This window comes from Strix aluco, chromosome 4 (assembly GCF_031877795.1).
Source record: "Strix aluco isolate bStrAlu1 chromosome 4, bStrAlu1.hap1, whole genome shotgun sequence".
In the NCBI taxonomy this organism is placed as follows: Eukaryota; Metazoa; Chordata; class Aves; order Strigiformes; family Strigidae; genus Strix; species Strix aluco.
In genome coordinates, this window is record NC_133934.1 from 37,283,964 (window position 1) to 37,299,910 (window position 15,947).

Consider the following 15,947-nt stretch of genomic DNA (forward strand, 5'->3'; position numbering starts at 1 on the left):
CACTCCTGCTGTTCTCTGATACAGAAAGCTAAATCACACAAAAGATAAAGGAGCCAGGATTTTTGTTATCTTTCTACCATGAGAGCTCCCAGACTTCTGCCTGGCCCGCTTCTCCTGGTCTTGCACAAATAACATGGCTCTGTAGTCAACAGTGGGTCAGAAGATTCCTTGTTGCGTTGGGAGTTCAGGGCAGTGATGCAGCACTATTGCTGTATGCTGACAAAAACTGTTCCCTCCTCCAACTGGTTTAATCGCAGCTGGTCTCCTCAGCCCCGTGAGGATTGCTGGCTTTGCAGCTTGGGCTACCCCAGATCAACTAGAGGTAGAACTATGTTTTCCTGTACAAGTCTGAGAAATCAGTTTATTTGCGATGTTTTGCAGGATGTGGTCTGATGACAAGAAAGGTAAATGTTCTGTGTGGTAGCTGTGAGATGATTTGAGCACTCTAATGTTTTCTGAGCCCTAGAAAATAATCCAAGAGATGTGACTGTTCTGTAATTAAGAGGGAGAAAGTGCCAAAGCTACATACTGACTTGCCTTTTCTCTGATACACACTATGCCTCATGTGAGCACAGTATTTAGGAACTGAGCTCCAGATCTTTTAACAAGATGTTCCCAAGCTATATTCTTTCCCTTCCCTTTCCTCAAGCCACTCCACTTCCAGCCTTTCACAATTTGGACGTAGTTTGATTCTGATTCAGGAATCTGAAAAGGGCCCCCTCTCTCTTGGATCTGTGGGGATGTAATAAGGGCTCAGCAGGGAGCTCAGTGATCAAACATTTCTGAAAGCAAACCATTTGCAGAGGTGAGAGACAAAGGCTTTTCTGTCAGGGCTACATAGAGGGATACCTGCGTGTTCTCCATCACATCTAGCAGGGAGTAGAGGAAGGGGAATGCCTGTCAACCCCCATCTTCTGTACATGTGCTAGGAGCTGGGAAAGGTCCTTGTTTTCTCAGCATCATCAGAAGACAGAACGTGTGTGTGTGCGTGCTGCAAGGAATGTGAACATCATACCAGAATTCAAAATTATAGCAAATCATAAACTGAATGTGATTTAATGATGGTGTCAACAACACCAACAAGCTACTTCCTTTTAGAGATTGTAACAAGAGGAATCTTGTTTGTAAAAGAGCAGACAATGCCCATCTCTGACATTAACCACTAGGTGCTATTGCTTAAGAACGGAGGAAGAAAGGGAGAACAAGAACATGGTATTAAGAAATATGATCTGTATTCTAGTGCTTCATTAGAATAGGTTGCTTAAGAATGCTGTGTTTTTTCTGTCAGCAGAGATTTTTAAAGAAAAGCTAAGTAACTGTCTATTAGCCTAGGTTTGCTTTATCTTGTCTTGTAAGAAAAAGATGGACAAAAATGACTTTTAATGCTTCTTTCAATTTGTATGGAAACTACATTAATTTTATTCCACCTTTGTGGGGAAACTCCCCAGGTTAAAACTATTTCTGCACCCTGCTGTCAATGGTGTACCTGTGGGTTGTGATTTGTGCAACTGCACATACGGGTCAGATAAAGAAGAGGGATATAATACCCTATTTTTCCCTCTACCCCAATAGCAGCAAATTCTGTGATCGTTGTCCTGCAGAGAAGTGATAATTAGGTAAAGAGAAAGCATGATAATATGATGTAGCATAAAGGGTTTTCACATGAATACAGATGCATTACTCCCAACCACTGAACCTATACTTTATGAAAATCATCATGCACTTGGTGCCAGGAGCACTTTCCTAATCTCACGCCATCTGTGCATCTGGCAGAATATTATACGAAACTCATTTGTACATCCACTTGGGAGCGTATCCTTCCTATTTAAAAAAAAAAAATACCCATTTTTAGATCATATCTTACAGTGGAAGATACTATATTTCAAGCAGACTACTGTTTAGAGAATTCGTTTTTTTCTTTTTTATTTCTTGGGCTAGAGTTCTTATTTTTCCAAAATGGCAAAATGCAGATACCAATATACCAACAAGATGGTGCTGTTCACAATATTTCCAACTTTGGGAAAGATTTTAACAAAATTTTTTTTTGGTCTTAAAGTGTATGGCAAACAGGAGTATAACTCTTGACAGTCATGATGGTAGTGATGTGAAAGAAGAGGTTTATTTTCCCACATTAATTCTCCTATGGAATGATAGTGTGCACACTGTATTGAACCCTGACAGTGGGAAGGTAGGATCAGCACAAGAGCGATCACCACTCTTTCATCTGTTTAGAGATAACTGTATATATAATAAGCTAGGATCTTCTAGCACGGGAAGGACCTCTGCATAAGGATGTTAAAGAGGTATATACCAAAAAGAATAGCTTTGAGGTGGTGAATTAGGAAGAATACTGAACATCACATATGAACTAGGGACTAGTAGATAAAACGATCTAGGATTGAGTTTATAATTACAGGGAATAAAATGATGCAAGGTAAAATTAAACTGTGGAGGTCATCGTTGTAAGCTGCTTTGAATGCAGCAAGTGTGTGCTTTAGGGGCAAATTCATAGGGGAAGGGTCCATCAAAGGCTACTAAACATGATGATGTAGACTTAAAGGTCAGGCTCAGGGATCTGTACACTGTAGGATGGAGACAATATCAATCTATCCTTATCATGTTGTTATATTCTTTTCCTGCTGGGCTAAATGAACTTTTGGGTTGGCCTGGCCTAGTACTGCCATTCTTGTATCAGTGACTGTAGCTTTGCAAATGAATACCAAGCTCAGTATCATGTATGTCTGCATTGTCATTATACATTCCTTTTAACTCATGCAGTCACTACCTTTTGTCTACATGAGCTTTCTACAAAATAATAAAAAGACTTGAGTATATTGCAGAACAGTCACTTTCCCAGTATCTCTTTCTAGGTACTATGTAAAAGAAAAAGTCTTGTGACTGACCAAAGAATTCAAAGCAGATGTCTGCTCAAGTGAACACAGGTTATCTTTATATTGGGAAATACCAATTGTAATTAACTAATTATTGTTTTCATGCAGTCAGAGCCTAAGCTGTTTTGCTACCTTTCATTTAGGATGAAGCATTCTCTGTTTAAATGTTTGAATCCACGGTACAAAGGTAGCCCTCACCTCTATCCAAGTGTGTTTAGAAAGTGTGTGATGCTTTGCAGAAGATACTTAGTACCTTTCCAATATGCAGTCATCATCAATTTGATAAAACAGAAATAACTATCACATAAGTGTTGCAGAGGCATGATATTAGAAGTCTTCAGCAGATATCTCTCTCTGGGTTGATACTGAACATGGGCAGGCATTATCTCAATCTACTGATGCAGAATTAATCAGAACTCCTGCAGTCTCACTTGTCTCAGCTGTACAGCATTTTGCAATACATCATGCATTAGATGTGTTGGTGGATTCTGTGCATCATCCTTTTCACCTCTGCAGGCAGTATTTGACATCTGAGGATGCTGCTGGGTGGTCACAATCAGTGGGAGGGCCAGGGGAAAGTGAAGGGAGGAAACTGCTGTTCCTCCTTCCCTCCTGACACCTGTCCCTTCCTCAGGAGTAGCCATAGGCATCTCTACTTGACTCCCTCCTGAAGGAACCTGAATAGATTGATGCTTTTTAACTTTTTTGATGTAAAGTAGGGAAGGTGAGAGGAAGTAGAGAGAAGGGGTGGGGATGAATATTACAGAAGACTACAGTAAGTTTAAGTTTTACCTAATACTGACAAATGTTAATGGTTTAATTTGTTAATGCCAGGATGTCATGAGCTCTTTAAACTATAAGCTTGCTTAGATTTCGGTTGTGGGGTGGAGATTTAAATCCTGGGAGGGAAGCCCAAAAGATCTGCAATGTTAGAGAGAACAGTTGCTTGCTAGGAAAGACCTTCCCTTTCTGCATCTCCTAGCTCCCTGCACCTTAAAAGGTAAAACACTAAAACAGTTTAACCCACTAGAATCTGAAGAACAATCATATTTCAAAAAACTACCATAAATTTGTTTAGCTTCTTTTCTCCCTTTCCCCAGATCTCAATTATGGCAGATGAGCAAAACGCCATAGGTGCCTCACACTTCCTTCACTTGTCAGAAATTCTCACGGCTCATTTCACACTCAGGCTAGCTTGATGTTAAAAGGTATGTGCAGTCTTCTAATTTATGGTTACAAGTCCATATTATCTTTGTAATCCCTGTTGTCATGCAATAACAATCCCCATGTAGGTTCAACTAGGTACTACAAATAATTTCTCATAAGTTTACTGATAATAAGAAACACATCTTAAGGAATGAGAGAAAGCTTATTATAATTGTTTGCAGGCATTAAATGAAGACCATTATAGAAATATATGTGTAACGCTCTATTAAATCAGAATCTCATAATAAGGGATGGATAATGATAAAGAAGCCTACACATTTTACAGCTCAAATTAATTTCTTAGACTTTCATCATTCAAGGAAATCACATTCCAATCACTGTTCAAGTGACATGAGTTTTCGTACTTACAGTAATCTCCTGTATTGACAGTACATCAAAAATAGTTCCCTGAAGAATAAGGCTAATTTTCTAACCCAGTCAACCCTCACTTTGAAGTCTGGATTGGGATGGTGATGGAAAAGTTTCTGCAAAGGTTGAAGTACTGAGCCTTAAAGCATTCTTTATTCTTCCAGTATAATGATGGCAAATCTACCCTCTCTCATTTCAGTCTTTTGAATGAGTCCCTAAAGCAGAAATAGGCAGTTTCACCTTGCTGTGCTTAACTCTTTCAGTGCCTTTCCCTTCTAGATCTTGTCCAAGTACCATTAATCCTACATGACATCAAGCTTTTGATTAATATTACAGAAGTGAAACTGTTAGCAAGGTCTTTCGCTCCCAGAAGTACGTTTCTTTTGCATACATAATAGGCTCTTGTTAAAGTTGCTTAATGAATTGCATCCAGTGTTTGAAGAGGGGAAAGTATGCAGGAGTGGGTAGTCCTTGCAATACTGAAAAGGTGGGAATATGCCCACCTGTGGTCCTGTTCAGAGGGCCAGCGATACCTCTGCCTTTTTCCCATGTGAGAAGGTTCGGCAACTACTTCCTGGCTCTTCTGAAGGTGCTGAGATGCTCATGTGCTCACTGAGTCCTTGCCTTCCACTGCTGCCCTCACCCCAGCTTTGCCTTGCTCTCTGCATGCTGGCCCTGGTGCATCAGCAGTGTAAAATCATCAGCAGTGACTGTACTGCTGGTGTGTATTCTCTGTCTGCATCAAGGAGGATGGATAAGAAGAGGTGATGTGGCCTTCATGACGATTTGCTTTGTCTCTGCTGGACTGTACCCTTCTGCTGTAACTTCTCCACAGAATATTCAGCTGTTTGGTTTGTGATTTCTTTGCTCTAGCAGCGTCCTAGCATTCACCGAGGGGCACTATCTTCAGATGTAATACAGAAACAAATAATGTAGTCTTGTAAATCATCACCTCTAAATATTGAGTTAGATGTTTTATGAAGGTGTAATGACACCATGAGCTAACTGTGTGTGTGTTTAAAAATTACTCTCTTTTTTTCCCCTTCCAAAATGGAAATTGTCATTATCTTCATCACTGGCCTACCCCTCTCCATGCTGCCTCTCTTCCCTGCTTTCGCAACGGCCTCAAAATGTCCATAATTAAGGATCGCTGCTGTGGATCACACTAGGGTTCAAGCAGGTATATGACAACCAGTGCCACTCATACACTGGAGTATGGAGTATTTGTGGATGTTGGTTCAGTTTGATTCGCTGGACTTCTTACGTGAGCACTACATCTACCCTTTCAGTTCTATATGAGGCTGCGTCTAACTTGGCACTGTTGTTTCAATGGGGGAAACAAGGAAGAAATCAAACAGAAGAACCATAATAACTTTAGTAATAAATAAAATTCAAATCAGCCCACTTCATTAGCAGGCTAGAATGTACCTGCTATCACTCTGTTGCAAAGCTTTTGACTCTCAGTGGTTGGAGACACACAGATAATTAATTATTGAGGGAGAAGTGAACCTCTCTCTACTGTGATTCTCTCTGAAGCACCCTGAAACTTTACAGTCTACCAATACAAATAATTATTTTTGTCAAAGTTCACTTAAATGCAGACTAGAGTAAGTCAGTATGGATAGCAGTATGGGTTGTGTTCTTTCCTTGAGGTATCTTTTGGTTTCGCTGAAGGGCACATTAGATATGCAAAACCAAAAGATGATCCAGCATCACAAAGAAATGAGTTCTTAGTTGGGTAAGAAAATGCTAACTGCCACAACTTCCAGTTCAAGCAATAAGGTGGAAAGCAGAAGACTGCCAAGCTGAATGAATTAACTCACTTGTAGTAAGATGCTGAAAACACTCCCTTGCCAACTTCTGACAGCATATATGTTTTACTGGCTGTAACTAACATTCAGTTATAGAAAATCTCTACACTGGCTCTTATTTCCATCTTTTGCATATGTATCTATAAGATGGGAATCTAAAGACAAGAGATCCGTGTGAATGATTCATGAAAATACTAGATATTTAAATGAGCAACAAAAAATATTTAGGGAACACCGTGACTATCTTCAGTTTAGCAAAAATGATGGTGGTGTCTGGGGAACGTTATTGGAGACAATTGTACTTCACAGATGAGCACACTTTTGGACCACTGGAGGAGAATAAACAAGCCCACAACATGAACATGCTTATGCCTTATGAAAGAACTGAAAGTATAGGAAAGAGTCAGTCTGTTATAATACACTGACTGCTTTTTGTGGGATTAAATTGCCTAATCAGCTCCCAAAGTGCTGCACCTGATATTTCTTTCCACTTATGCTGAACATAAAGCATTAGGATAACTGTGTGGGCTGCAGAGCTGTGTAAAGACAACAATTCCCTAGTACTCTTTGCAGGGGCTAGAGTGTTAGTGTATCTATCTCTGGCCATGGAGGTCCCCAGAAGAGTTAGTGTAGTGCTAAAGCTTTTAAGGAAAATATGTATTACTTGCAATAAGATTCAGAATCCTTGTGTTCAGCCTGAAATGGTTTTATGGGGAGTAAAAATATGATGTGCTTACCTGCATAAAATGATATGTATGCTCACCACCCCTGTTCTGCTGTAGTCTAGTAAAATCAGTTTGCAAAATGATGCTTGGAGTTAGTTTGAATGAATGATGTGATCTCCAACGCTTCAAACAATATCACTGAAAGTGTAGGAACTTGGTCATGACCTGTGCTATATTCACAGAATCATCTAGGTTGGAAAGGACCTTGAAGATCATCTAGTCTAACAGTTAACCTAGCACTGACAGTTCCCACCTACACCATATCCCTAAGCGCCATGTCAACACGCCTCTTGAACACCTCCAGGGATGGGGACTCCACCACCTCCCTGGGCAGCCCATTCCAACACCTAACAACCCATTCTGTAAAGAAATACTTCCTAATATCCAGTCTAAACCTTCCCTGGCGCAACTTGAGGCCATTCCCTCTTGTCCTATCGCTCATTACTTGGTTAAAGAGACTCATCCCCAGCTCTCTGCAACCTCCTTTCAGGTAGTTGTAGAGGGCGAAGAGGTCTCCCCTCAGCCTCCTCTTCTCCAGACTAAACAACCCCAGTTCCCTCAGCCGCTCCTCGTACGACATGTGCTCCAGACCCTTCATCAGCTTTGTTGCCCTTCTCTGGACACGCTCGAGTCATTCAATGTCCTTTTTGTAGTGAGGGGCCCAAAACTGAACACAGGAATCGAGGTGCGGCCTCACCAGTGCCGAGTACAGGGGTAAGATCCCTTCCCTGTCCCTGCTGGCCATGCTATTTCTGATACAAGCCAGGATGCCATTGGCCTTCTTGGCCACCTGGGCACACTGCTGGCTCATGTTCAGCTGGCTGTCAATCAACACCCCCAGGTCCCTCTCTGACTGGCAGCTCTCCAGCCACTCCTCCCCAAGCCTGTAGCGCTGCTGGGGGTTGTTGTGGCCGAATTGCAGCACCCGGCATTTGGCCTTATTGAAGCTCATACAGTTGGCCTTAGCCCATTGCTCCAGCCTGTCCAGATCTCTCTGCAGAGCCTCCCTACCCTCGAGCAGATCAACACTCCCACCCAACTTGGTGTCGTCTGCAAACTTACTGAGGGTGCACTCAATCCCCTCGTCCAGATCATCAATAAAGATGTTAAACAGGAGTGGCCCCAAAACCAAGCCCTGGGGGACACCACTCGTGACCGGCCACCAAGTGGATTTAACTCCATTCACCACAACTCTCTGGGCCCGGCCATCCAGCCAGCTTTTTACCCAGCAAAGCGTGTGATCATCCAAGCCATGAGCAGCCAGTTTTGCCAGGAGAATGCTGTGGGAAACGGTGTCAAAGGCCTTGCTGAAGTCAAGGTAAACTACATCCACAGCCTTTCCCTCATCCAATAAGCAGGTCGCCCTGTCGTAGAAGGAGATCAGGTTTGTCAAGCAGGACCTGCCTTTCATAAACCCATGCTGACTGGGCCTGATCATCCGGTTGTCCCACATGTGTTGTGTGATGGTACTCAGGATGAACTGCTCCATCAGCTTCCCGGGCACCGAAGTCAAGCTGACAGGCCTGTAATTTCCTGGAACATCCTTCTGACCCTTCTTATATATGGGCATCACATTGGCCAGTTTCCAATCTGTTGGGACCTCCCCGGTCAGCCAGGACTGCTGGTAAATGATGGAAAGCGGCTCGGCGAGCACCCCAGCCAGCTCCTTCAGCACCCTCAGGTGTATCCCATCCAGTCCCATAGACTTGTGTGTGTCTATGTGATGCAGTAGGTCACTGACTGTCTCCTCCTGGAATGCGGGGGGGTCATTCTCCCAGTCTCTGTCTTCTGGCTGAGGAGGCTGGATTCCCTCAATACAACTAGTCTTGTTATTAAAGACTGAGGCAAAGAAGGCATTAAGGACCTCAGCCTTCTCCTCACCACTTGTTACCATATTTCCTCCTGCATCCAGCAGGGGATGGATACTCTCCCTGGTCTTTCTTTTGCTACTGACATACTTCTGGAAACATTTCTTTTTGTCCTTGATTGCTGAAGCCAGAATAATTTCCAGCTGGCCTTTAGACCTCCTGATTTCCACCCTGCATAGCCTCACAGCATCTTTGTAATCACTGTGAGTGACTAGCCCCTTCTTCCAAAGGCTGTAAACTTTCCTTTTCTCACTGAGTTCCAGCCAAAGCTCCCTGTTCAGCCAGGGTGGTCTTCTCTGTCGCCGGCTTCTCTTACAGCACCTGGGGACTGCCTGCTCCTGAGCCATTAACACTTCCTTCTTAAAGAGTGCCCAGCCTTCCTGGACCCCTATACCCTTCAGGATCGTCTCCCAAGGGATCCTTTCAAGCAGGTGCCTAAACAAGACAAAGTCAGCCCTTTGGAAGTCCAGGATGTCAGTTCTGCTTCCCCCTCTCCTGACCTCTCTAAGAATAGAGAACTCTATTATTTCATGATCACTGTGCCCTAGTCATCCTCCGACCGCCACATCATCCACCAGTCCTTCTCTGTTCACAAAGAGGAGGTCCAGCAGGGCACCTTCTCTGGTTGGTTATCTCACCAGTTGCATCAGGAAGTTGTATCCCACACATTCCAGGAATCTCCGAGACTGGTCCCGCTCTGCTGTGTTGTATTTCCAGCAGATGTCTGGGAAGTTAAAGTCTCCCACAAGAACAAGGGCAAGCGATCGTGAGATTTCTCCTAAGTATCTATAGAATATTTCATCCACCTCTCTGTCCTGGGTGGGTGGCCTATAGTAGACTCCTACTGCATCATCTGCCCTGTTGGCCTTCCCCCTGATTCTAACGCAAAGACACTCTACCCTGTCTTCACTACACTTGTACTCAAAGCAATCATAAGAGTGAATCATTCTTTGTGGGCATTGTCTGTAATAAGAGGTGTGAAAGCTCCATGTCTCGCAGAGCTGGCTGCTGAAACATTCAAATGTCAACAGCAGCAAATGGCAGATGTACCAATCTGTGGCTGTGGCAAGTGCCTGGCTTTGGCGGGAGTGATGCTCTGGAGAGACTCTGCTGGCTCCTGCATGAGGCAGGCACTCACAAATTGACCAGAAGTCTCTCTTCTCTGCAGCTCAGTTCCTCATCCTCAGATACTGACATTATTTTAGCTGCTTAAGCCTCTGTAGGATGGTATCCCTGAATGTTACATACATTAGTCTTTAAAGTCTAGAGAAAAAAAAAAAAAAAGGAAAAAAAATGGTCAAAACCCCCTCTAAATTAATCCTCACCTTCCTTACCTGAAAGCACACTGGTCAGTGACATCTGTATCCACTCTTCCTTTCCTTCTTGACAAGCTCATGTTAGACAAGCACAGTCCTTGCTGCAGAGGCTGGCCAGGGGAGCAGAGGAAGGAGAAGGGGCAGAGTTGTCCTGGAGCAGCTCACTTGTGCCCAGTGGTCATCGCACTGGCTGGGGAGGTTACTGGCAGGCAGCTTCCCAGCCACATTGGCTTGGGGACAGTGGCCATCTCCACTGAAACCCCTTGAGATGATCTGTTGTTTCAGGCTGTGCAGATGTTTTTTGTTATCGTAATATAATAGCGCACCATGGGTTTATGTTTCAAATCACCCTGAGCAGTAGCAGAGAAACTGGTGGGAGCCCAGTTCTAGCCCTAAGGCTTTGCAGTAACTCTGACATGTTACCTTCCGTGTAGGCACAGGTCTACCAAAATAATATTATTCTGGGAATGAGACATTTTTAGATGTGAGAGAAAGAAATAAATAACGGTGGGGAGGAAAAGTGTGAAAAAAGGACAGGGGAGATAGGACTAAGGCAGTTACTAGTCCGAAAACTTGCATATCTCGGTTCAGCTGGAAGACCTTTTGTTGTTTATGGATTTGCTGAGATTTTCATAAGATTAGTAAATTCCAAGTAAAGGCATTTCAGACCTTGTTACTAGCCTGGCGACAAGGCAAGTCTTACCTATTTTTTTTTTCCACTGGAAGAACAAGGATTCTTTTATAATCTCTCACAGGATAGTATAAGGAGGCTTTGCTTGCTCTAAGTTAGTGCATGGTTAATAGTAAGTTGCAGAACTTAATTGGCAGATGTTACTGATGCAGCAGTCTGAATGCTTCTGATTGCTAAAATTTAAAGGCTGGCATACTGCTCCAGCTGTGGTCAACATTGGCAGAATGAATGGACTTCACATGCCTGATCTTGCTCTCTCACACTGTATTGACTGTTGGAATTAAGAGCAGAGAAGAAAATGTTAAATGTTCACAGAAGAGAGAAGCGCAACAGGCTTCCAGCAACAGTCTGGCAGTAACCATGGTTTTAAAGTCAAATAAGTGCATAGCCCCTGAATGAGCAGAAGCACTCCTGAAGTGTAGTTGTTTTTATCTGAAGAATTATTCAAATGGCATTATGGAGTTTCTCATTGAATGTCGAGATGATTTCCAGAACTAGCATTTTTGCTCTGAACAGAGAAAGGGGAGAGAAACAACACTGCCAAATCTGAAAATACAATCTGGAGTTTGAATGAGTGCAGGGTCGGTCTTTTTTCTTCTTCTTTTGCCTAGTGGATGGCCAAAGTTAGAGCCTTGCTTGCATCAATTTGTTCCCAAAGTTGTTGGTAATATCCTTGGTGAGTCCTGCTCTGTGTGTGGTAATTTTTTGACCAGGTGTAAGCCGTTGGACTGAGTTGGTACACAAGCAAAAGGGAAATAGATCATCTTTCCTTGTGTTGGCTCTTCACAGCTTGTGACAGGAAGAACACAAGGGTTAGAAATGAAGACTCGAAACAGAAATGAGGGAGATCATCTCACAGTGAAAGTTCTTAATGATACCCTTCAGGATTTTGAAAACCTTCAAAAGCAGCGTTATGTTTTTCCATGACCTGATAGCCCATTTTGAGCAATGGAGAATTAAAATATGCAGATGAGTACATCATCACACCTAGGAAATTAAGTCAAGAAAGACTGAAAAGCATCTCTGGGTTGTATATGGCTGTATGTATTCACACTGCTCAGCTCCCTCCCATACAGGCTGTGCTGTTACATCTTTGGAGGGGAATAGCAGACTAATGTTCTCCTTTCTGACCCTGTAGATAAGCACAAGTGTAGCTGACATGAGAGCAGGAAAAGAGCAGGGTTTCCTAATGGGGTAATGGCATAATGATATCTTGCTTTGATCAGAAAGGTACTAGGCATTCCTGGCCCTGGGAGCATTGAGTGCCAAATGTTGTTAGACACTAAGTGTATACACTCTGTGCCATCTGGGACACGGGCTCTAGGAAAGGGGACACTCTGATCTGGTGTAAGCTGCTACCATGGTGTTGCTGAAGTCCTGGGGCAGGTAAAGTTTACGCTGGCTGATGATCTGCCTGGGTTCATTATGGTGGAGGGATGTCTAGGATTTCATTTTCTATGGTACTTTCACCATACCCGTCTCCTTTTCCCCTTAAGAATCAGTCAAAACAAAGCCCATTTTAAAAGAAATGAATGTAGAAAATGTGAAACATAAGGATCTTTTACAAAGCGTCTTTTACAGTGCTGGGGACATAAAACAGGGCAGTGGAAGATAAGCCATTATGTATGTTGAGGAAGCCTAAGAATAAAGATTATAGGCAAACAGTCTACCTTTCTTTACAAGGCCTTGATTTACATCCCTGAAATCTCAAATTTAGCTATTACAATGAAGTCCTGTTGCACACAGAGCTGACTTTTTATCACCACTTAAAATCTAATTAATCCGTATTGAAGCACAAAGATTTCTGTTGTGTTTTAGGGTGAGGGGTCATAGAGCCCTCTTTGTTCATCCTCAGGCTTGTAATCATCAGGTATTGGGATATAATTTTACCAAGCAAATTGGAAGGTAACAGATCAAATCCTTATCGGAAAGCCTAACTCATGGTTTAGTGAAGTCCTTCGTCCTTTATGTGAAACTTTATATTTGTGAAGAACAAAAAAGTGTTTCAGAGCCTACAAAGGGTTAATAGCAAGGGCTTATATTTGGGGCAGCAGAGAATTAAAGTCATCATAGCTTCCACCATCACTCAAGGTAGCCGTTGTTACAGAACTGCTGGGGAGACCTTCCTCCTCAAGCTCTTAGGACTCTGCTCTTATAATGGCCTTGGTCTATCGACCAATGATGCAGTTAAGTGGCATACTCTTCTCTCTGTTGGGATGGGTCCTATCCTGTCTCACTACCTACTTACCCCAGTGGAAGAACCTTAACTTGGAACTGAATGAACTGGAGATCTGGACCATGGGACTCTGGCAAGCTTGTGTTGTCCAGGAAGAAGGGGGAATGCAGTGCAAGGACTTTGATTCTTTCCTAGCTTTGCCTCCAGAGCTCAGGTTTTCTAGGATTTTGATGTTTTTTTCCAATGGATCGGGGTTTTTGGGCCTCTTGCTCTCGGGATTTGGGTTGGACTGTTTGAAAATTGGTGAAAGACAACAGGAACAAAAGAAACGGCTGTTGCTGTTTGGAGGAATGCTCTTCTGGATATCGGGGATTACAGCTATTGTCCCAGTTTCTTGGGTTGCCCATTCCACAGTCCAGGAATTTTGGGATGAGAATATACCAGATATTGTTCCCAGGTGGGATTTTGGGGAAGCATTATTTGTTGGCTGGCTTGCTGGATTTTGTCTTCTATTAGGAGGATCCTTACTTAATTGCACAATCTGTTCAACTGAAGTCCATCCATCTTCGGTCCATTATGCAGTAGCAGAACAGCAAGATCAGTGTCAACACTTGGAAACTGAAACTAGGCCTTAAAACTGAAGGTTTTAAGTAGTACAGAAAGACTGCCCTATCTTTTTCAAACCCTAGTGCAAGCCAGAAGCTTGTTCCAGTAGTAATTCAAAGGACTCTTTGTTACCTAGCTGATTTCCTAAATTTATGTCTGTTTTCTCCATAATTGGTATTGGAAGGTGGTGTGTTTTCTAACCTGCAGAACTGTTTAAAACTTTGTTTCACTGCAGAATGCTGACATTTTCATAGGCTGCGCAGAAAAGGTGCTTTTGCTTTCTCAACTGCACTGTAAAATCCTGAAAATGAATATGCACGTTCCCTTACAGCTTGGCTTTTAACCAAAGTATGCTTCCTTTTCATATGCAACCAATTAAATGAGCCTCAAAGCTTGACTCCCTGTTGCAATTATACACTTGCCTAATGCAGTGATGTACAAACTTGAGTGTTTTCATACCCTAAATAGCCTAAATACATGCATTGCATCAAATTGTTTTTCTGTGTACTTGAAAGTGTTGTACTAAGAAAACTATAGGTTTCTGAAATTTTAGCAAGCTTTGCAAACGTCTTTTTGTGCATGGGGTGTTATGGGGGGATGCTTTTTATCAAAGAAGTTGTGTTTTCCCAGTGTAGCACATTAAGCCGCCCATACAAGTTATTCTCTGCATTTCTGGCACCTGCATACTTTATGCACCAAAAATAGGCTGAGAAATGCTGCATTAAAAAAAATACTTACCTGTATTGGAAGAAGATCATGTATTGAAGTATTATGCATCCTATCAAAGGCTCCTTAAACTCCATTCACTTACAGCACCATGGTGCTCTGAACATGTAACCTTTGACTTCAAACAAAGTATGTTTAACAGGCCACAAAGCAGACAGCTTCATTTGCTCTAAGTAGAAATGTATCAATGTGGTATTAAAACTTAGTTTAATAACAAACTGTGAGATGCTAAAACTAGCAGAACTGTTGTAATGATTTAGCAGATTGATGGAAAGCAAAGTACATGCTTTTCTTAAAAAACCAAAATTACTGAAAGGTGAGCCCAGCTGTGGCCACACCCTTCAGCTACTGGTTTACCTTACTACCTCCCTATCCCCCAAACACTGCACATGGAACCAGGCAACACAAAGCAGGAGGGGGACGAGTATTTCATGCTTTATAAAGCATTGTTTTAACATTTGCTTATGTTCAGTATGACAAAGAATTGAGCAGAACAATGTCTGCAAAAGCAAGCAGTTTAGTGCTGCTGTGACTGCTAAAAAGGAGCTTGGCCCACAGACACAGGCGCTACAGTTAGTTGAATTTCTGTTGTTTGTACTAGGATGGATTTTAACCAGTACCTCTAACTATTTACCAGACTGGAAAAATCTCAACTTAGACTTAAATGTACTGGAGCTTTGGACCATGGGACCCTGGCAAACCTGTGTAGTCCAAGATGTAGGAGGAACAGTGTAAAGATTTTGATTCTGTCCTAGCTTTGCCTCTAGAATTCAAGATTTCCAGGATTTTAGTATCTACATCAAATGGACTAGGACTTCTGAGCCTTGTGATCTCTAGTCTTGGTTTGGATTGCCTGAAGATGGAGGATACAGAGCAGAAGCTAAAGAAACAGCTGTTACTACTTGGAGGAGTACTCCTGTGGATGTCTGGAGTTCTGACCTTAGGCCCTGTTTCTTGGGCTGCCCATACCACGAGTCCAGGGATGAAGACATCCCAGAGATTGTGTCTGGATGCAAAATAGGGAATGCACTGTTCAGTGGTCGGTTTGGTGGAATTTTTAGAATTCTAGGGGGATGTCTGCTCCTCTCCACAATCTGCTTATCACCTGACCATCAATTACCCCAAGCAGTATGCAATGGCAGATATGCAAGACACCCACGAACATCTGGAAATTGGAAACAGAAGACTTTGAAAAGGGTAGATACCAGGTTTTCAGATTTCTTACTCATGCATTACAGTAAGAATGGTCTCTGGACAGGTTACTGTTTACAAGATCAGGGGGAGGAATTGTTTCTTACTAAGTTGTTCCTTTAATCTCTACTTACCTTCAATTTTATGAGCTACGGAGATCCAAGTCAGCACTGTATTTCTCCAAAATCTGATTAATTTCAGATTTTGTTTTGGTAGGTTTTTATAAGGATAAGTGAGTACAAAATTTTTAATCTCTAGGCATTGCATGGGGACTTGACCATATTTCAAATAGCAGAACTCCTACTGGGGCTGCTTTAAACAATGTCTTTTTTACAAAACTAATATTATTTTAAGTCCTGAAACAGTTTGTA

General features: G+C 42.5%; 2 protein-coding genes and 1 long non-coding RNA gene across 3 annotated transcripts in view; all 3 read left to right on the forward strand.

The window, feature by feature from the left end:
• LOC141922819 (uncharacterized) overlaps positions 1-15,947 on the forward strand; it is a 50,512-nt gene that overhangs the window by 23,780 nt on the left and 10,785 nt on the right. The gene's annotated exons all lie outside the window — the stretch shown is intronic.
• Positions 13,035-13,688, forward strand: LOC141922261 (claudin-22-like). Its single transcript, XM_074821403.1, has one exon. The coding sequence runs from the start codon at positions 13,035-13,037 to the stop codon at positions 13,686-13,688; it is 654 nt and encodes a 217-aa protein (XP_074677504.1).
• On the forward strand, positions 14,431-15,699 carry LOC141922890 (claudin-24-like). Its single transcript, XM_074822969.1, is given in 4 exon segments — positions 14,431-14,492; positions 14,868-15,110; positions 15,112-15,350; positions 15,353-15,699. Coding segments are annotated over 4 exon segments (891 nt in total).

Coding starts and splice junctions, on each gene's coding strand:
- LOC141922261 (XM_074821403.1), top strand. CDS start 13,035: ATGGCCTTGGTCTATCGACCAATGATGCAGTTAAGTGGCATACTCTTC.